Source organism: Lolium perenne, chromosome 2 (assembly GCF_019359855.2).
Source record: "Lolium perenne isolate Kyuss_39 chromosome 2, Kyuss_2.0, whole genome shotgun sequence".
Classification (NCBI taxonomy): Eukaryota; Viridiplantae; Streptophyta; class Magnoliopsida; order Poales; family Poaceae; genus Lolium; species Lolium perenne.
The window spans coordinates 75,042,882-75,064,768 of record NC_067245.2 but is presented as its reverse complement, the minus strand read 5'-3'; the positions used below and the strand labels follow the sequence as shown (position 1 = coordinate 75,064,768).

Sequence of the window (21,887 nt, the reverse complement as noted above, 5' to 3'; positions counted from 1 at the left end):
GGGTAGACGGCGCGGTTAACAGAACTAGGGTTTCGTCAGAAATCGAGCATCGGACCTAGGGAATGGCCCCAAAAGTTGTGTGTGTCCACATGGCATGCACAAAAGTGATTTGAGATGGTTCTATATCCAATGCTACCCCCTCCGGGTGTGCCCGGCTTCTCGGACATGGGGTTCCTACACTTAGGCGGGTCTGCATGTATAGGGGGAACTCCCTCGGAGGTGAACCGGAGAGAACCTTGAGATCATAGGGGATGGTACTTGTTTCCACATGTACCTATGACCTAACCAAGCTCAAACGTAGGCATACGCCCACCGGGGGAACCCCGATGGGACGCAGTCAAAGGGGTAGACGGCGCGGTCAACAGAACTAGGGTTTCGTCAGAAATCGAGCATCGGACCTAGGGAATGGCCCCAAAAGTTGTGTGTGTCCACATGGCATGCACAAAAGTGATTTGAGATGGTTCTATATCCAATGCTACCCCCTCGGGTGTGCCCGGCTTCTCGGACATGGGGTTCCTACACTTAGGCGGTCTGCATGTATAGGGGGAACTCCCTCGGAGGTGAACCGGAGAGAACCTTGGGATCATAGGGGATGGTACTTGTTTCCACATGTACCTATGACCTAACCAAGCTCAAACGTAGGCATACGCCCACCGGGGAACCCCGATGGGATGCGATCAAAGGGTAGACGGCGCGGTCAACGGAACTAGGGTTTCGTCGAAATCGAGCATCGGACCTAGGGAATGGCCCCAAAAGTTGTGTGTGTCCACATGGCATGCACAAAAGTGATTTGAGATGGTTCTATATCCAATGCTACCCCCTCCGGGTGTGCCCGGCTTCTCGGACATGGGGTTCCTACACTTAGGCGGGTCTGCATGTATAGGGGGAACTCCCTCGGAGGTGAACCGGAGAGAACCTTGGGATCATAGGGGATGGTACTTGTTTCCACATGTACCTATGACCTAACCAAGCTCAAACGTAGGCATACGCCCACCGGGGAACCCCGATGGGATGCGATCAAAGGGGTAGACGGCGCGGTCAACGAACTAGGGTTTCGTCGTAAATCGAGCATCGGACCTAGGGAATGGCCCCAAAAGTTGTGTGTGTCCACATGGCATGCACAAAAGTGATTTGAGATGGTTCTATATCCAATGCTACCCCCTCCGGTGTGCCCGCTTGTCGGACATGGGGTTCCTACACTTAGGCGGGTCTGCATGTATAGGGGGAACTCCCTCGGAGGTGAACCGGAGAGAACCCTGGGATCATAGGGGATGGTACTTGTTTCCACATGTACCTATGACCTAACCAAGCACAAACGTAGGCATACGCCCACCGGGGAACCCCGATGGGACGCGATCAAAGGGGTAGACGGCGCGGTCAACGTAACTAGGGTTTCGTCGAAATCGAGCATCGGACCTAGGGAATGGCCCCAAAAGTTGTGTGTGTCCACATGGCATGCACAAAAGTGATTTGAGATGGTTCTATATCCAATGCTACCCCCTCCGGTGTGCCCGGCTTCTCGGACATGGGGTTCCTACACTTAGGCGGATTCTGCATGTATAGGGGGAACTCCCTCGGAGGTGAACCGGAGAGAACCTTGGGATCATAGGGGATGGTACTTGTTTCCACATGTACCTATGACCTAACCAAGCTCAAACGTAGGCATACGCCCACCGGGGAACCCCGATGGGACGCGATCAAAGGGGTAGACGGCGCGGTCAACGTAACTAGGGTTTCGTCGGAAATCGAGCATCGGACCTAGGGAATGGCCCCAAAAGTTGTGTGTGTCCACATGGCATGCACAAAAGTGATTTGAGATGGTTCTATATCCAATGCTACCCTCCTACGGGTGCGCCCGGCATCTCGGACATGGGGTTCCTACACTTAGGCAGTTTATGCATGTATTGGGGGGACGTGACTCGTCGGAGTACCTGAGAGCACCTGGGGATCATAGGGGATGGTACTTGTTTCCACATGTACCTATGACCTAACCAAGCTCAAACGTAGGCATACGCCCACCGGGGAACCCCGATGGGACGCGATCAAAGGGGTAGGCAGGCGCGGTCAACAGAACTAGGGTTTCGTCGTAAATCGAGCATCGGACCTAGGGAATGGCCCCAAAAGTTGTGTGTGTCCACATGGCATGCACAAAAGTGATTTGAGATGGTTCTATATCCAATGCTACCCCTCCGGGTGTGCCGGCTTCTCGGACATGGGGTTCCTACACTTAGGCGGTCTGCATGTATAGGGGGAACTCCCTCGGAGGTGAACCGGAGAGAACCTTGGGATCATAGGGGATGGTACTTGTTTCCACATGTACCTATGACCTAACCAAGCTCAAACGTAGGCATACGCCCACCGGGGGAACCCCGATGGGACGCAGTCAAAGGGGTAGACGGCGCGGTCCAACGTAACTAGGGTTTCGTCGAAATCGAGCATCGGACCTAGGGAATGGCCCCAAAAGTTGTGTGTGTCCACATGGCATGCACAAAAGTGATTTGAGATGGTTCTATATCCAATGCTACCCCCTCCGGGTGTGCCGGCTTCTCGGACATGGGGTTCCTACACTTAGGCGGTCTGCATGTATAGGGGGAACTCCCTCGGAGGTGAACCGGAGAGAACCTTGGGATCATAGGGGATGGTACTTGTTTCCACATGTACCTATGACCTAACCAAGCTCAAACGTAGGCATACGCCCACCGGGGAACCCCGATGGGACGCGATCAAAGGGGTAGACAGCGCGGTCAACGAGAACTAGGGTTTCGTCGAGAAATCGAGCATCGGACCTAGGGAATGGCCCCAAAAGTTGTGTGTGTCCACATGGCATGCACAAAAGTGATTTGAGATGGTTCTATATCCAATGCTACCCCCTCCGGGTGTGCCGGCTTCTCGGACATGGGGTTCCTACACTTAGGCGGATTACGCATGTATAGGGGGAACTCCCTCGGAGGTGAACCGGAGAGAACCTTGGGATCATAGGGGATGGTACTTGTTTCCACATGTACCTATGACCTAACCAAGCTCAAACGTAGGCATACGCCACAGGGGAACCCCGATGGGACGCGATCAAAGGGGTAGACGGCGCGGTCAACAGAACTAGGGTTTCGTCAGAAATCGAGCATCGGACCTAGGGAATGGCCCCAAAAGTTGTGTGTGTCCACATGGCATGCACAAAAGTGATTTGAGATGGTTCTATATCCAATGCTACCCCCTCCGGGTGTGCCGGCTTCTCGGACATGGGGTTCCTACACTTAGGCGGTCTGCATGTATAGGGGGAACTCCCTCGGAGGTGAACCGGAGAGAACCTTGGGATCATAGGGGATGGTACTTGTTTCCACATGTACCAATGACCTAACCAAGCTCAAACGTAGGCATACGCCCACCGGGGAACCCCGATGGGACGCGATCAAAGGGGTAGACGGCGCGGTCAACGAGAACTAGGGTTTCGTCGAAATCGAGCATCGGACCTAGGGAATGGCCCCAAAAGTTGTGTGTGTCCACATGGCATGCACAAAAGTGATTTGAGATGGTTCTATATCCAATGCTACCCTCCGGGTGTGCCCGCTTCTCGGACATGGGGTTCCTACACTTAGGCGGGTCTGCATGTATAGGGGGAACTCCTCGGAGGTGAACCGGAGAGAACCTTGGGATCATAGGGGATGGTACTTGTTTCCACATGTACCTATGACCTAACCAAGCTCAAACGTAGGCATACGCCCACCGGGGAACCCCGATGGGACGCGATCAAAGGGGTAGACGGCGCGGTCAACGAGAACTAGGGTTTCGTCGGAAATCGAGCATCGGACCTAGGGAATGGCCCCAAAAGTTGTGTGTGTCCACATGGCATGCACAAAAGTGATTTGAGATGGTTCTATATCCAATGCTACCCCCTCCGGGTGTGCCGGCTTCTCGGACATGGGGTTCCTACACTTAGGCGGATTCGCATGTATAGGGGGAACTCCCTCGGAGGTGAACCGGAGAGAACCTTGGGATCATAGGGGATGGTACTTGTTTCCACATGTACCTATGACCTAACCAAGCTCAAACGTAGGCATACGCCCACCGGGGGAACCCCGATGGGACGCAGTCAAAGGGGTAGACGGCGCGGTCAACAGAACTAGGGTTTCGTCAGAAATCGAGCATCGGACCTAGGGAATGGCCCCAAAAGTTGTGTGTGTCCACATGGCATGCACAAAAGTGATTTGAGATGGTTCTATATCCAATGCTACCCCCTCCGGGTGTGCCCGGCTTCTCGGACATGGGGTTCCTACACTTAGGCAGATTCTGCATGTATAGGGGGAACTCCCTCGGAGGTGAACCGGAGAGAACCTTGGGATCATAGGGGATGGTACTTGTTTCCACATGTACCTATGACCTAACCAAGCTCAAACGTAGGCATACGCCCACCAGGGGAACCCCGATGGGACGCAGTCAAAGGGGTAGACGGCGCGGTCAACAGAACTAGGGTTTCGTCAGAAATCGAGCATCGGACCTAGGGAATGGCCCCAAAAGTTGTGTGTGTCCACATGGCATGCACAAAAGTGATTTGAGATGGTTCTATATCCAATGCTACCCCTCCGGGTGTGCCCGGCTTCTCGGACATGGGGTTCCTACACTTAGGCAGATTCTGCATGTATAGGGGGAACTCCCTCGGAGGTGAACCGGAGAGAACCTTGGGATCATAGGGGATGGTACTTGTTTCCACATGTACCTATGACCTAACCAAGCTCAAACGTAGGCATACGCCCACCGGGGGACCCCCGAGGGGATGCAGTCAAAGGGGTAGACGGCGCGGTCAACAGAACTAGGGTTTCGTCAGAAATCGAGCATCGGACCTAGGGAATGGCCCCAAAAGTTGTGTGTGTCCACATGGCATGCACAAAAGTGATTTGAGATGGTTCTATATCCAATGCTACCCCCTCCGGGTGTGCCCGGCTTCTCGGACATGGGGTTCCTACACTTAGGCAGATTCTGCATGTATAGGGGGGAACTCCCTCGGAGGTGAACCGGAGAGAACCTTGGGATCATAGGGGATGGTACTTGTTTCCACATGTACCTATGACCTAACCAAGCTCAAACGTAGGCATACGCCCACCGGGGGAACCCCGATGGGACGCAGTCAAAGGGGTAGACGGCGCGGTCAACAGAACTAGGGTTTCGTCAGAAATCGAGCATCGGACCTAGGGAATGGCCCCAAAAGTTGTGTGTGTCCACATGGCATGCACAAAAGTGATTTGAGATGGTTCTATATCCAATGCTACCCCTCCGGGTGTGCCCGGCTTCTCGGACATGGGGTTCCTACACTTAGGCAGATTCTGCATGTATAGTGGGGAACTCCCTCGGAGGTGAACCGGAGAGAACCTTGGGATCATAGGGGATGGTACTTGTTTCCACATGTACCTATGACCTAACCAAGCTCAAACGTAGGCATACGCCCACCGGGGGAACCCCGATGGGATGCAGTCAAAGGGGTAGACGGCGCGGTCAACAGAACTAGGGTTTCGTCAGAAATCGAGCATCGGACCTAGGGAATGGCCCCAAAATTTGTGTGTGTCCACATGGAATGTAAAAAAGTGATTTGAGATGGTTCTATATCCAATGCTACCCCCTCCGGGTGTGCCCGGCTTCTCGGACAGGCGGGAGAGATGAAGCGGGAAAGGGTGGGCGGGAGAGACGTAGCCGGAAAGGGTTAGTGGGAAAGGGGGGAATATAAAACTTTAAAAAATATTGCCATGTGTGATAATCTATTTTATTATTTGCAGTAAAAAAATGAAAAAAAAAATAAAAAATAAAAAATACTTGTGCCGACGGTGACCCTGGCCGTCGGCACAGCCCGCGCGGCATAACTGCCTGGTCGACACGGCCCGCGCGGCATAACCGCATCTCACCTGCCCTGCCCCCGCGCCCAAGCCCTGCCCCCGCGCCGCCGCCATCGCCCTCCCGACCGCCGCGTCGCCACCACCCGCCGCCACCGCGCCGCCGCCAGATCCCGCCGCCGCGCTACCCCGCGGCGTCGCAGCCCACCGCCACGCCGGATCCGCCGCCGCCCTGCCCCCGCACCTCCCGCCTCCGCCTCCGCCCTGCCCCCGCACCTCCCGCCGCTGCCCTGCCCGACCCGCTGCCGGCCGCCGCGCCGAGCTCCCGCCTCCGCCTCCGCCCTGCCTCCCTCACCCACAGCAGCCCCGGCTCCCCTCACCCGCCGGCCCCCTCGCCCTCGGCCGGCCCTCCTCCTCCCAGCATGGTAAGCCCCTCCTTGCTCCTTTTTTTGTAAATCGAATTTTGTAAATCGAAAGTTGTAGGAATTAGGTTTATGTATTTGTAAATTGAAATATTAATGAAATTGAAAAAAAAATTGAATTAGAAATGCATCCATATTGAGCACCCCGCGTTTTATTAGAAATGTTAATGAAATTGAAATGAAAATTGAATTATAAATGTTAATGCAATTAGGTTTATTCATCTGTCATTGACAAACTTTTATTATTTTAACTAGGTCCCATAGTGAGCATCACGCTTGACGATCCCGGATCTTGCGGCGCATCTCTACGGCCGTCGACATCGCCGGTTGTTCGACTACTTCCTCTACAGCCGAGGGTGAGCTGAATTGCCGACTCCCCCTTCGCATTTTTTATGTCATTAGATTTAATTTCTCCGTCAAGTCGCGTAACCTAGGTGTCAATTCCCGTCCGCAAGCGTTACGCGGATAAATATGCATTAGTGGTCAGCATATTTTGAACCGTAACGCTTGTGGCATTTACGGGACAGTCGCCGGACCCGTAGTTGGGTACGTTTTCCATGTAGCTCGGGTGCGAGACAGGATTTCGTCGCGCCTCCTGTTGTTCTCCGGATGCACATCCTCTCGGTTTTTTGCCGTGAGTTGTATCGGGAGAGCAGGGGGGTGGTGCTGCCTAAATTATGTCTCGCACCCGAGCAGAACGTGGAGAACGTACCCAACTACGGGTCCGGGGGCTGCTAGGAGCCCACCTAGTAGAGATGTAGGTTGATGCACGCGTTTTCGCCGGTAGAAAAATAAAAATATGATGCATTCAATTTCATGCTACTATTTGTTGTTTGTCACGCAATAAAGCAGGATGGCTGATAATGAGTGGATGTACAGTGGCCGTGTTAGTTCGACTCAAGTGACGGATGAATGGAAATGGAAGACCGATTTGTTAGTGAAGGAGTTAGCTCGTGGTTCGAAGGGGATTGTTCGTCCCCGTTGCCCTTGCAATGTCTGCGGGAGGCGTCATCCTAAGGATATTCTAGAGATGACTAAACACCTTTGGTGGAATGGGTATATGCGTGACTACGACCCGCCGGTCGACTTTTCTCGGCACGAACGTGATAGAGGTGAGGTGATGCGGCAGCGGATCGATGGCAATGAGAACGATGGCATCTTAAACTTGCTAGATGATCTTCGGGATGCTGACATGCCAGAGTTACCATGGGACGAACAGTCTGAACCGGAGGAACCGCCTGAACCGGAGGGACCGCCACAACCGGAGGAACTTCCAGAGGAGGAACCTGAGCCAACCGCGAGGGCCTTCATTGATATGATGGCCTCAGCTAGGAGGCCTCTATACCCGGGTGCAAAAATGTCTCAACTTGATGGCATCACGCAGTTGCTAGCCGACAAGTGCATGTTTGAGAGTACTCGAGCATCCTTTGAAAAGACTCTGAGCACGGTAGGTAACATGTTGCTGAAGGTCATTGCTTGCCCAAGACCATGTACGAAACGAAGAAAATCTTGAAAGCATTGAAAATGGATTATGTAACATATGATGTCTGTCCAAAACTTTGCCTTTTGTTTTGGAAAGACTATGCGGATGACAAGTATTGTGCCAAGTGTGGTCACTCTAGGTATCATGAGGTAGATGTAGGCAATGGTCAGAAGAGGCAGACAAAAGTAGCCATAAAGATTCTTCGTTATCTCCCATTCATCAAAAGAATCCAGCGGCTTTACATGTTCGAGGAGACTGCCAAGCAGATGACATGGCATAAGACCGGGATAAGATTGCAAGACGAGAAGAAACGGGTACCCATGGTACATCCATCTGATGGTCAATCATGGAAGCGCTTCGATCAAAAGCACCCAAATGAGGCAAGTGAGGCTCGGAATGTTAGAATTGCGATAGCAACCGATGGATTCAACCCATATGGTATGTCGATTGCCGCGTACAGCTGCTGGCCCGTGTTTGTTATTCCGCTCAATCTCCCTCCGGAGTCGTAATGCAAAGGAAGAACATATTCTTGTCGATGATCCTTCCAGGGCCTGAATATCCAGGGAAGAAATTGAGTGTCTTAATGCAACCACTTGTGGATGATTTGCACCACTCGTGGCATCACGGTACATTGACATACGACCGAGCATCAAAGAGAAACTTCATCATGAAAGTTTGGTTCCACTATTCGATGCATGACCTACCCGGGTACGCCCTATTCTGTGGGCATAGTACAGCTGGTAAGTTTCCATGCCCGGTGTGCGAGCACGAACTAGAATTCAGGCACCTAAAAGCTGGACACAAATATGTTGCCTTTGACAAACACCGCAAGTTCCTCAGTCCAGGGCATCGGTTCAGATCTGACAAGAAAAACTTCACGAAAGGCGTAGTTGTGCTTGAACATAAAGAAATACCAAAGTTCAATGGTGCAACTGTTGATGCTGAGCTACGTGCTCTCCAGCCTAGTAAGGAACCCGGCCACCAATTTGAGGGATATGGTAAAACGCACAACTGGACTCACATAGCAGGCATAACAGAGCTCGAGTATTACAAGGACCTTGAACTTCCCCATAATATCGATATGATGCACACCGAAAAGAATTGTGGGGAGGCATTCCTTAACACCTGCTGCAACATACCAGGCAAGTCAAGGGATAATGTTTCAGCTAGAGTCGATATTGAGGAGATATGTGACAGGGTGGCTCTACACATGCAGCCTCCTGAGGGCAATCGAAAAGGTTGGTTAAAGCCGCATGCCAAGTCCTGTCTTGACAGCGCCGACAAGAAGGAGGCATTTACGTGGCTCAAATATGACGTGATGTTCCCTGATGGTTATTGTTCGAATATGAGTAAGGGAGTCAATCTTGCTACAGGAAAAATAAACGGGCTCAAGAGTCACGACTATCATATATGGATTGAGCGGCTGATGCCGGTGATGCTTCGAGGGTATCTCCCCGATCATGTGCAGCGAGTGCTTGCGGAGGTGAGCCATTTTTCCGCACGGTCTGTGCTAAGCAGATATGTACCGAGGTGATTGAGAAGCTGCAGCAGCAAGTGCCGGACATGCTATGCAAGTTAGAGATGATATTCCCCCCAGGCTTCTTCACTCCGATGTTACATCTCATCGTGCATCTCGCCAACGAGGCACTCTTGGGGGGACCGGTGCAGTATCGTTGGCAGTTTTGTATTGAGAGGGAGTTCAAATATATTCGGTACAAATGTGGAAACAAAAATAAGATTGAAGCATGCATAGCTGAGGCAACTCTCCTCCATGAGATGGCAGACGCCACGACAATGTACTATGCCAATGATGTGCCCACTAAGCATAACCCGGTCGCTCGGTACAATTCCGATGAGCCCAACCGTGACCCAAAGCTCTTGCTCTTCAAATATCCCGGTGGCAAGGCCGGTGCCTCAAAAGTGGAGAACATTTCGCCAGAAGAGAAGGATTGCATAATGCTTTACGTGCTTATGAACATGGAGGAAGTGGTCGATTTCATGAGGTAAAATGATGAACCAATTACTTTGCAACCAATAACTTGGTTTTGGTCTAATACGTATTTTCTCCTTTCAGCCAATTCCATGATGAAATGTGGTCAGGAAGAAATGGTCCCACTCCCACGCAGTGGTACACTCTTACGAAAGAGGGTGCCCCGCCCTTAAATAAAAGCTTCGTGAAGCTGGTTCCATGAAAAAGTAATTTCTCAAATGTTCCTCTTACTTTGCAATCCGTGACTTGTCTTATTACACGTAACTAATGCACAAAATAATCTGAACTGAACTTGTAGGGAGCTGATCCCAACGTTGAGATGACAGATGAGTTGAGATGCGTTTCCCAGGGTTTTAACCGTAGAGTCCATACGCATGAGAAGTATGATGTAAATGGGTATCGCTTCCATACGGAGTTTCACCAGAAGAACCGGCCTAATGCAAAAACAATAAATACTGGGGTCTACACCCGCGGAGCCGATGATCTTGATTACTATGGAAGGTTACAAAAGGTATACGAGTTGACGTTCAACAACGCAAACATAGAACTCAAACTCTTTGTGTTCAAATGCCACTGGTTTGACCCACACGGTGGAATGAGAAGCACCCCTTCCATTGGTTTAGTTGAAGTTAGGCCTACAACCACCTACAGCGGATCCGACGTCTATGTTGTGGCTCACCAAACCAAGCAAGTTTATTATTTGTCCTACCCATGTCAGAATGAGGAACTCATGGGCTGGGAAGTCGTGTTCCAGGTATCGCCACATGGTAAGCTACCCATCCCCTCCGAGGACGATTACAACAACATTGACCCGGTAACATATGAGGGAATTTTCTATCAAGAGGAAGAGCAGTTCGGGGCTCTTCAAATAGACATAGGTCTTCAGGATCTCCACAACGATGTACAAATGCGTGGTGAGACCGTGGTGGACCTGAAGGACATAGCTATGCTCACCAAGCGCCATGCGAGCAAAGACAACATTGTCGAGACTCAACCGGAACCCAATGCCGACCATGAATACTCATATGATACTGATTTTGATAGTGAGGCTGAGAACCCAATGCCTAGAGATGAGAGTGGTGATGAATGGTGAGGGTCTTTTATGCTTAGTACCTACATTATCATTATGCTTAATACATACATTTGTCATTATGCTTAGTACCTACATTATCATTATGCTTAATACATACATTTGTCATTATGCTTAGTACCTACATTATCATTATGCTTAATACATACATTTGTCATTATGCTTAATACCTACATTTTTCATTATGCTTAGTACCTATATTTGTCATTATGCTTATTAATTTTCAACATGCTTATTAATTATTTTCTCTTTTTCTTATGCAGGTAATTGCCCAATATGAGCGGACGGAAGGCATCATCGAGCTCCTTGCTTGATCAGATGCATCAGCGGAAGCCAGGGCCGGGTGCTTCCAGCCGGAGTGCAAGACCCATTATTCCCACCCGGCGTTACGAAGACGCAGACGGAGGACGGGGAGGACGAGGGGGAGGACGAGCTGGAGGACGAGGGGGAGGACGAGCTGGAGGACGAGGGGGAGGACGAGCTGGAGGACGAGGGGGAGGACGAGCTGGAGGACGAGGGGGGAATGCACAGCTCCTTCTAGCTGACATTCCCTCTGCTTCTGGCTCAGTGGCTTCACAGTCGCTGGACGAGGAGGAGGACACTAGGGAGGAGGAGGAGGACACTAGGGAGGAGGAGGAGGAGTCTAGGGACGAGGAGGCTTCGACGGAGATGGCTCCGAAGAAGTTGCGGATTCGTGGGGAAGCGCAGGTTCCCGATGAGAGTAAGGAACGTGCTACGGAGGATGAGAAGTGGCTCCTTGTCCCAGGAAAGATAGAGTAAGTAGTAAGGTGATTTCATTTTCGTTATGACACTTAGCATTTTCTAATGTTTGATAATTGTGCAGGAATTTCACATACACGGGGAAGAATGTCCGCGTGCCAGGGAGTCTGATTGGAGCTGCTATTAGGAAGTACTGGCCGGGGATGTACACTCCGGTCCTTGGGGGCGAGTCCAAGCTAGCCTACACTTGGGAAGACTATGAGATAGCGCCTTACCCTGGCTTTGCTTCCGCCGCCGACGCCGTGATCAAGAAGTTTTGGGTACGTAATGCATACTCTTTGGGTTTCGTTCATATGTAGTTGATAACCCCACCGTGATAACTCATGCCTCTCACACTTTCTGTTATGCTTGATTGCAGCGCAATTATAGGGTGGCGACTGAGCATAAGGATAGGGCGGACGTGGTGCTCCGTAACATGTGTCGGAAGTTGACACGGCAGCAGTGGTACAACCAGAGGATCACGTGCATCGGCCACTTCTATGCTGAGCAGGGCGTAAGGTACACAAAGCCTGAGATTGTGCAGGGACTCGCCCCGGCTATGACGATAGATGAGTTCATGTCGGTAAGTAATTGTCAATGCGATTCTATGTACCGCGGCTAACTTGCAACTATATTGTTTGTTCTTCAAATGAGTTTTGATTTTGCAGGTTGTACCACATTGGGCTGATAATAATAAGAGGGCCGCCTTCATGGAGTTGGTCAAGAATTGGGTCGGCGAAAACCCCGATTTCAAGGCCGTGAGCGACCGGAACAAGGCCAACCGTGGTTCTCAGGGAACACACACTGCGGGGAGCAGCAGCACCGATCGCTATCGGGAGCGTACGAGTACATATAAAAATGGAACAAGCTGCATTTTTGATTTTCGATGATATGCATAACATTTGTTTTGTGATGCGGGGAAGAAGCTCGGGAGGGAACTTGGTGAGATGGAAGCGTGGACGCACATGAAGCTGGTGACGCCCGGTCCGAACGAGCCTCGGCCCGCGCACGAGATGTACTACGGCAAGGCCAAAGAGAACAAGGAAAGATCTGCGAGGAGTACGCGAAGCTCCGTCCAGGGGTGGCGGCCCCTATGACCGAGCCGGTGGACGCGGTGGCGATGAGGCTGGCGGGGGGCGGCCTGCCGCATGGTCGTCCTGGCGGCCGGGCTGGGGGTTTCAAGCCTCAGAGGAACTTCACGCAGATCAAGGCTACCCTCCCCTCCGGCAGCTACGCTACCTCCTCGCGGACTACATGCCGTTCTCGGGTAGAGGTTGATGTAAGTCATCCACACTTTTATCCTCTGTTTTGACTCTTGTTCCTGAATGGCTATGTTGATGAGACGGATTATTTCTGAAATTGTAGACTCAGCTCGAGGAGGCCTATGCAGTAGCTTACGAGGAGTATCTCGAGAAGGTTAAGGAGCATGACCTTGTGAAAGATGCCTATGTCCAGTGGACGAGCAACCAGATGGCGGTAAGTTTCAATCTCTATGGTTGCAAAACATCATAAGTCCCCATGTTTGAATCTGAGCTATCTCTCCCGTTTCTTGCAGAGTTTCACTCGGTTCATGATGGCCCCGGAGGTCACGAGAGGAACCACTCCCAGAGCCACCTCATCCGGGGCCGACGCCAGTGTTCCCGTCCAAGGAGGAGTTCTATATCATGTACAAGCGTCAGCGTCAGTTGACCCCGGTAAGTTGCTAACTTGGCTAAGTTGCTAACTTGGTGTGACATGGCTAAGTTGCTAACTCCCTCCAACATGTAGGGATTGGGAGAATCCGGGAACGACACTCCTTGTGGTACGCCGATGCACCCCGGTCGCCATTCTCCTGGTGCTTCTGCCGAACCTCGGCATTTTTCTGGTTCCGGTGGCTCTCGTCGTGGTTCTACCTCCCCGAGCACCGTCGAGATACAGCGGCCTCACTTCACCGACTCGGAGCTAGCTCGTCACTGTAGCTAGATCGTCACTCGGGTGGTGCACCACCATAGTTTCTACATTGTACTAGCACATGATGACATGCTCCATCTTTGTAGTGGATCCGGTGTATGTACCATGGTCTTGTATGCTATATTTGTGCTATTTGTGAGATTTGATGCTATATTTGTGAGATTTGGTGCTATACGGTGATATCTTTGTGCTATATGGTGCTATATATGTTACTGCATATTCAATCCTATAATATGTGCATTTTGTGCAATTTTTCTGAGCAAATGAGGCCAAATTGGCAAAAAACAGAAAAAACTGGGCCTGGCTGTGCCGACGGTGTCACCGTCGGCACAGGCCCGTAGCTGTGCCAAATGGCAGGGTCTGTGCCGACGGTGACACCGTCGGCACAGCCAAACGATTTAGCGATTTTCCAGTTTGAACAGCCACCGTTTTGCCGCCATTCTGGGAAAAAAAAAAGAAAATTGTGCCGACGGTTACACCGTCGGCACAGCTGGGGACGTTGACGGCGCCGGCGTGACGGCTGGTTGGCTGTGCCGACGATGAGGCGGCCGACGGCCACCGTCCAGCCGTCGGCGTACGGCTGTGCCGACGGTGAAGTTCTGTGCCGACGGTGCACGCGCAGACCCCGACGCCTGCTGTGCCGACGGGGAGACGCCGACGGTGACCGTCGGCAGAGACGGTGCCGACGGTGAACGTTGTTGTGCCGACGGTGCGGGGCCGTCGGTGTAGCTGGTCGTCCCCGTAGTGTTAGCCTTGCACCGGTTTGTTTTAATCTGGGTTCCTCTTGGAAGTTCCTAGTCTCCACGGATGAATTGATCTCCTAATGTCGAGACGTTTTATTTGGTGCCAATGCATGTTGTAAAAGTAGTGTAGAAGAATTGAATCTCTCCGTTCATAAGTTGTAGTGCTCGTTTGCTGATTGGCAGTTCACAAAAGTACTGCAGTGGTATGTGGATAATAGGATGCATGTGTCATTCCACGTGGTAGGGTTAGTAGATAAACATATACATACATCAATATGGTGACTGTACGTCATGTATGAACGGATACTGAATCTAAAGAACTGGGACACTAGTTGCAGGCCACTAATAACAGTGGAGGCTGGGATTTTTATTTTTTTTTGAAACGTGAAAATATATTTCACTAAACCTGGTGCATAGCAAGATTGCTAGCAACCAACCCAGTTACAAAAGCCGGCTCATCATCCAGCCAAAGCAAGTTCTGCACGCCTAAGTCTCTGCCATGCTGAGCTATTGCATTGGCAGCCTTATTACATGATCTACGGCAAAACCTGAAGTCAAAAACATCAAACGCTAAGGCACAAAGGCTGCTCATACTTTCAATGGCTGCCACGCACGCTGAGGCCTCCGCATGAAGGGCACTTGACAGATGATTCATGGAGCCCATGCCAGCCGCTATGAAGCTGCCATCACTTCCTCGTGCAATGAAGCCCCATGCACCTCTGCGTGTCTCCTAGCAGAAAGCGGCATCGACGTTCACCTTGATGAAGTTCGTTTCTGGCGGTTCCCATCTGTCCTCCGTGGCGTGCACCTCCTGTACATGCTCCTCCTTATGGCAGACTTCCAATAGGTGTTTACGGATTTTCGAGCAGACCTCATCCGTCGAGAAAAGCTTTTCTCCGGCGTTTGCTTTGTTTCTCGCTGTCCACCAATTCCAGAGAAGGATGATCACAGTTGATCTTTTTTCCATGGGCAGTGACAGTATATGATCCGTCACCTGTCTTGCATTGGTGCATTCACACAGCGACAGGCGCAGGTCCTCGCAATCAAGGGCCGCCAGACCTGCTTGGAGGCTGGGATCTTTGGTGATAGACAACGAATGCTGCCTAATGGCTATGAAGTAGGCGTGTGGCTAACTTGGTCAAACTTTGATAAACTCAATGTGGGACGACGTCAATATAGATCAAACATGTCTTCATATATGTATCATATATAAATAGAAATATGTCATTAGTATCAGACAACATCACTCTTGGCTACCCATATTACACTGAAGTTTCCTACATGTATCATATATAAATAGTGATCTGTCATTAGTATCAAACAACATCACTCTTGGATACCCATATTATGCTGAAGTGCGCTCAATTGGAGAAGTCGCCGTTGTTCCAGCCGTTGACTGCGACGTGGTTGCTGCTTTACGACGATGTCTGAACCGCAGGCGTAGCGAGATACATATTCAATGATGCTGCAAGAGTCGGCGTCGCCAATGCCGCCTCGGACGCGCCCATAGGGGAGGCGGTAGACGTCAATTATCGGGCGGTCATCAAACTTGCCGTGACGATTTCTGCACCAGTAGTAGTCGCCGCAATGTTTGCACGAGTAGACGGTGTTAGCACGAACGTAAGGGGATAGCCGGGCGGGCAGCAAAACGGCGGGCGCCTTCCCCAAGCGGCCATGGCCGACAAACAAGGCGTGCTCACCGAGCCCTTCCATGGGTAGAGTGGTTCTTGCCTCCAGATCCACACTGTGCACCTGGTAGCCTTCCCGGAGAGTGTTGAGATTTTCATACGGGATCCGGTGGACTAGCATCAGCTCCCCGTCGTTGTCCACTAGCCTCGTGGTCCGATCGTACAGCTTTATTACAGCACGATCGCCTAGCTCAGCCGCCGCCACCAGCTGCGGCGTGTCTGCGCTGGTGTCCACCACCATGACCGCGGTCTCGGTGACGCAGTAGAAGCGGCCGGCGAACGACAAGGATGCAACGACCCCCGTGTTGATGGGGTAGTGGACGATCAGCCGCGTCCAATGCTTGTCGCCGGGCTTGGCAGTGACTAGCCAATACTGGTCGAAGTGGAGGGTTACGGTGGAGTCGTCGGCGAGACCGGCGCTATACACTCGACGAAACTTGATTGAATACCCGCTAAGTCGTCGCTCCAGGCTGCCCGTCAGCGTGGTCGCGTTGGGGAGGCTTGTAAGCTGCCGGGTGAGAGGGTTGAGGAGGCGGACGTCGTAGGTGCGCTTGTCACACAACACGATGAGGCCACCGGAGGTGGCACCGAAGATGTACTGGTAGCGGAGCTCGGGGAGGTCCACCATGATGCGCTTCCCGGTCGAAATGTTCATGAATTCGCGGCGCTTCCGAAGGGCGCCCAAGGTTCGCGGGAGCATGATCCACCGCCGCGGGTGGAACCGGGGGTCCAGGCCGCCGTGCGTGTGCAGGGACGCGGTGGATCGCCGCCACGAGCCGCATACCGCGCGGAAGCGGAGGTAGTCGGCGACGTCGATCGCCAGGACGTGCTCGGCGATCAGGCTCGCCGGTCCGGCAATCAGGTTCGCCCAGTCCCTCCTGCAAGCCGAATATATAGCAGGTGAGATGAGAAACATCTTCTCGACACAGATCGAGGGGAGGGGAACATGAACTCGACGTACCAGTTGGAGTGGGCGGCGGTCGACCCGGAGTGCTCGCCTGGTGGGTCGGCGATTCGTGCACGCTTTTCTTGCCGGCAAGACGCCATGTTCGCCGGTAACTCGTGCGCCGTCGTGCGCCTTTGATCGGGTTGAATTCGCCTTTTTTCCCTTGAGATGGGTACGATCGTGGTTATCATTTTATGGGCCAGGTCAGTGATGCGACCGAGTTCCGCAGGAACTCCTCCGCAACTCGTACCGAACAAGAATACACGTGACGGAACATCGTTTAAATATTGACACTGGTTCTGGCCTTCTGGGCTATGAGTACTCAACAATATCCAATGTAAAATTGGGATTGCCTATGCATGATCTATGCAAATCAATTGTTTTCTTTTTCTTATTTGCATAGATATTTTTTACTGCATACATAAGAAATATTTAACAACTTCAAAGCTGTAATAACTTAAGAATAAATAGGTAACGTCGTACCAAATTGTGCGTCACTATTGTCCTACCATCCTACTTCGACCAGCACCCAAATGAAAGGAGAGAATTTGAGAATGAGGAAGACGCCGTCGAAAACTATTAAAAGTAGAAATTAGAGATGGGGCATTATCTTTACCTACTAATAAAAAAAGTAAGGTTCTCTTTTTTTTTTGTCCATTTTAAACAAGCCCCAATCCAACAACATTGTTGTTTGGTCAAGAGACAATGATCAGGAAGAAATTATCATGTTGTTTGGTCAAGAGACAATGATCAGGAATGAATTATGCTGCCAACGAGGGAGTAAATCAGATGATGGTCCATTGAGACGGATGACAAAAAGAAGATGACTACCAAATCTCTGGAAAGTACTACTACCTTCGTCTAAAAATAGATGTTTACTTTTGTCTAGATACGAACTGTTAAGACAACTATTTTTTAGACAAAGGGAGTAATTTTATTAAAAACTTCACACATAGATCAGGTTCCCCACCCCTCCCAACACTAGCAAGGCAGGCGGTGGAGGGGAAACCGATCTATGAAGGAGGCGGAGGTGAAGGCAGTGCTAGGTTTAGGAGGATGCGGCTGTTCTGCTACGAACGAAGAGTTCAATCCATATATTCTAACATCATCTCATAGCACATATCTAAGGAAGAAACCAAACTTGATTATATATAATAATGTTAACTCGTCATACTAGAGAAAAACAATCTTTACTTTAAGGGTTTCATATAGCCACACATAGTTTAGACTTCAGAGCTACACACACGAAGCACCAGAAACTCCATTCAAGTTCTGCAGCCATGGTTATGTGCCGCGTGAGAGAATATAACAGCAATCATCTGCATGGAAAACATTTTGACATTAAGATAGCTTTCCACTGTTCCAAATGCCATGGTAAAAAAAGATCAGAAGCCCTATAAAAGTAATGTGCTGCACGAAGATTTTACTTTCCCGTTTCAAAATACCTGGCATTTTTCACCTTATACAGTAAAATTCAGTTATTTTTTGCGAATATTTTCTTTCTTGTTGTTCAGTTTTGGTATATTTAGATGGTATCATTAGATTTTTCATAATAACCATCATTATAAAACTAAATTTCCATACCTTTCATAGATGTATTAGTAAACGAACTGAAAGTACAACTTTATAGAACGTGCACAAACCAAGATGCCAAATATTTTTAAATGTAGGTAGTTTCTTGTCCCTCAAATCTAAGTTAAGTACAAAGTGATGATTTCCATTATCAAATAAGACTTGTAAACCTTACAGGTTACAGTAAATGGATAGCTATGTAATCAGATCTAAGATCTTACCGCCCAAACTGCAGTTCCTACAAGGCATCCCATCCGCGTCTCAGGCCTAGGATTTGCCTGGTTGAAGTGTGAGGAAGAGAATAAGTTTGCATTGTATAAATTCAGATCTAGCTCCAAAAACAAACTCCAAGTTTAAACGGAAGCCTTATCATTTAACCATAATAGTAATAATGTAATACTCACCTTGCAAATATAACAACATTTTGTGTCTTTAGTACCATTTAACCAAAATAGTAATAATGTAAAACTTTTGCAAGATGCAGTAAGAATACATGACTCACAAGTTTGGCGAGTCGGACGGTGGTCGACAGATATCTTTTCCATGGCTATGCCATTAGCCACAAAGAACTGTGCTAACACATGAACTCTTTCATCCTCCTTGGGACATTTTATCTTGACCACTGCAAGCTTTTTGCAAGCAAATGAAGTACCCTCTGGATTGATATTGTTTTCTATTTCCGTATGATTCTTGTTGCAGAACAAAATGAATGTCATGAAATAGGTCCAAACTAACTTATCACAGCTCAATATAAAAGCAGTAAAACAATGCTCTTACCATTTTAAGTTTAAGAAAAAGCCTCTCCAGATTTGGAGCATGCTGCAGGAATAAAACTAATGGATGCAAGTCAGCAGCCATACACCATTCACCAAGGGATAACGCCTTGAGGTTGCTAAAGATTGGGCACATTTCCAGTTCCCTATTCAGAATCACCTTCATATGGCACACAGAAGTGGATTCGTTCAGTTCAAAGAAAAGATAAATAACAGAGTGGACCTACAATCAATTAGACATTTCTGTGGAAGTGGTTGTTTGCTTCTGGTTAAGTTGTGTAATAAGTGTTATCGTTATACTGTGGACATGCTGATAAGGATACAACCTTGGGGAAAAAAAAGGACAACAAAAATGCTCCTGGCAAGCTACTCATACTCCATTTGTTTGGCTCATACAATTTTATTACAATAAAGCTACAATTATTTCCCATAACTCATCAGGTCACTTATAGTGATTACGAGTATGTAACCAGCTGTTGGCATTAGAGCGCAAAATGTGCACATAGCACATTGTATGTCCAGTAAAAAAAAAGTTTTGTAAATTACGGAATTTTCCACAAGAGAACTAACCGACAGATCTATATTAGTTGAACAAATATAACATACTGAAAGAGAGATATGAGTAACATATTCATATATATATACCTCTCCGGCATTAGCTATGAGCTCCAAACTTGTAGCATTTGAAAGGCTGCAGATAACATTTTGTCCACCTAAAACATTAGCACCATAGAATCCTTCGCTGGACCTCAAGTCGTCGTTATCAGCATCGCTATCACAGTTATCATGATTTGAGTCACTGGCATCGCACTCAGATACATCTGGCTTGATATCTTTGTACTTGTATTCAAACTTATCATGCAAGAAAGAGTCATTAAGCACGATGGTGCCCCTGGCCAGAGACCCCATGTTTTCAAACGAAGGAGCACGATGGTACGGACTGACACAGCGAAGCGATACGAGGTTAGGAGCAGTGACGGAGAGGTCGGCCATGATCCTGCACTCGACGATGGCCAAACTAGTAAGCGAGGCAGACGATATCTGGGGGCCATCCAGGCAGCACTTGCTGAGCTCCAGGACTTGCAAAGAAGGGCACTGGGAAGAGAGCTGCCTTAAGGTCTTGTCGTGCAACGTTGCGCCCGATAGGTGGAGGTGTTTGAGGTGGCAGGAGATGATGGGCACGCTATCGAGGTCGGCGAAGGCCTTGTCCTTCGGATGTTGGGTGAGCTGGATAGAGCGAGCCCCGGTGTTTACGGCGGCACGGATCCACATCTCGACATCTGAAGAGGAGTAATCCTCCTCGTTGTCGTAGTAGTAGTCTTTGGGTCTGTAGGAGTAGTCCGGGGTGTAGTTAACGGGTGGGGCTGGAGAGGAGCCGGAGCGTGTCCAGCGGCGCGGACACGTCCCGCAGGAGCAAGAGGTGGTTGGCGAACCTGGCGAGCTGCCTGGGGAGCCGGCCGTGGCGGGCTTTGCACCAGACCCGGAGGTCGATGCAGGGCGCGGAGGCCCAGAGGTTGCGCCAGCGGCGCGAGAGCACGCAGGTGCGGGCCACCTCCCATGACCTCAGGAACGAGGTGACCTTGTGGAGGAGGTCGTCCGGGAGGGCGCTGAGACGGTCGTTGGTGGCGGCAGCGGCAGCGGCATCTCCCTCGACGGCGTCGACTTTGGTTTTCTTCCGGGACATTTCGTCGAACAGGTAGCCCGCGCTTCGGCTTCAGCAGATTATCTAGTACGAAGAAATTACTACTACTCGCAGTTAGCATCACATTGCAGGCGAAAAACGCGACGGGGGAATGGATGGGACCTGCACGAGGATCGGTTGAAGTTGCGGTTATTTTCTCGCCGCTTCAAGTACGATAGCGGCGGCGGATACATTGGGCATAAATTGTTACCTCGACGGTGATCTCGCCCAGCGTCAGAGCGTCTTTCGTCCAGCCCAATCGGGTAGTGCTACTTGGGGTAAAAGGGTTGGCGGCGGAGGTCGAAGAAGATGGTGCGGTTGCGCGGCTGTTGTAGAGGCGGAGAGGAGATGGTGCGGTAAAACTTGAGATGATGTTTGCCTCGCGGTTTCGCGGGTGGGCCGGTGATTTTATTGCGTCCATCATGGAGTACTTGGAAACCACTTGAGGCAGGATTGGACCTACACCGGCTTCGAAGATAACTGAACTCTACGTAATACTCTACTTCAGAAAATTAACAAGGCGATTGTCACTACAAGAATGGAAGAAGACGCCGACGGGCAAACTGTACGCCGACGGCCAAATGTCGGGGCCGTCGGCGTACGGCCTCGCCGGGGCAGCTCAGGAAGCCGACACTTACCGTCGGCGTAGAGGTGGCTACGTCGAGGGCAGCCGTTGGTGTCAACCTGGCCCTCGGCGTAGCACCGGCATCGCCTGCCCTCGCACCCGCGCCGTCACCGCCCGCTCACGGCGTCAGACAGACGCCGAGGGCTACCCTCGGCATAGGGCATGGCCCCCCTACGCCGACGGCCACCCTCGGCATATAGGTTTTTTTTCTTTTTTTCTCTCTCTCATATTACTTTATATTATGTTTCTATTATTTATTTAGTTATGTAAACAAGGTTATATTTTTTAAGAATTCGTAGATGGCATATGTAGGTCCCACGGGTGACGCTTTTCGCAGACGGGTCAACCG

The 21,887-nt window shown here is 50.3% G+C and overlaps 3 protein-coding genes across 3 annotated transcripts; 1 reads left to right on the top strand and 2 right to left on the bottom strand.

The window, feature by feature from the left end:
* The first annotated feature begins 11,470 nt into the window (after positions 1–11,470).
* On the top strand, positions 11,471–12,182 carry LOC139835518 (uncharacterized). The gene is made up of 3 exons (XM_071825375.1): positions 11,471–11,577; positions 11,646–11,841; positions 11,940–12,182. Exons 1-3 carry the CDS (start codon positions 11,471–11,473, stop codon positions 12,180–12,182), a joined length of 546 nt encoding a protein of 181 aa, XP_071681476.1.
* Positions 12,183–15,579: 3,397 nt separating this feature from the next.
* Positions 15,580–16,988, bottom strand: LOC139835517 (uncharacterized). The gene is made up of 2 exons (XM_071825374.1): positions 16,903–16,988; positions 15,580–16,819 (listed from the first exon to the last, which is right to left on the bottom strand). Exons 1-2 carry the CDS (start codon positions 16,986–16,988, stop codon positions 15,580–15,582), a joined length of 1,326 nt encoding a protein of 441 aa, XP_071681475.1.
* Positions 16,989–18,015: 1,027 nt separating this feature from the next.
* LOC127332975 (MEIOTIC F-BOX protein MOF) lies at positions 18,016–21,275 on the bottom strand. The gene is made up of 6 exons (XM_051359286.2): positions 21,125–21,275; positions 19,878–21,036; positions 19,237–19,392; positions 18,962–19,148; positions 18,681–18,737; positions 18,016–18,206 (listed from the first exon to the last, which is right to left on the bottom strand). Exons 2-5 carry the CDS (start codon positions 20,502–20,504, stop codon positions 18,727–18,729), a joined length of 981 nt encoding a protein of 326 aa, XP_051215246.1. The 5' UTR covers positions 20,505–21,036; positions 21,125–21,275; the 3' UTR covers positions 18,016–18,206; positions 18,681–18,726.
* Positions 21,276–21,887: the final 612 nt, after the last annotated feature.

Bases quoted from the DNA above. Each gene is read 5' to 3' on its own strand.
- LOC127332975 (XM_051359286.2), bottom strand. From the start codon at position 20,504: ATGTGGATCCGTGCCGCCGTAAACACCGGGGCTCGCTCTATCCAGCTC. The intron at 19,393-19,877 runs GTATATATATAT...TGCCATATGAAG, and splicing joins TCATAGCTAATGCCGGAGAG to GTGATTCTGAATAGGGAACT. The intron at 19,149-19,236 runs GTAAGAGCATTG...TTCTGCAACAAG, and splicing joins TTTTTCTTAAACTTAAAATG to AATCATACGGAAATAGAAAA.
- LOC139835517 (XM_071825374.1), bottom strand. From the start codon at position 16,988: ATGGCGTCTTGCCGGCAAGAAAAGCGTGCACGAATCGCCGACCCACCA. The intron at 16,820-16,902 runs GTACGTCGAGTT...TTCGGCTTGCAG, and splicing joins ACCGCCGCCCACTCCAACTG to GAGGGACTGGGCGAACCTGA.
- LOC139835518 (XM_071825375.1), top strand. From the start codon at position 11,471: ATGGCTCCGAAGAAGTTGCGGATTCGTGGGGAAGCGCAGGTTCCCGAT. The intron at 11,578-11,645 runs GTAAGTAGTAAG...ATAATTGTGCAG, and splicing joins CTTGTCCCAGGAAAGATAGA to GAATTTCACATACACGGGGA. The intron at 11,842-11,939 runs GTACGTAATGCA...GCTTGATTGCAG, and splicing joins CCGTGATCAAGAAGTTTTGG to CGCAATTATAGGGTGGCGAC.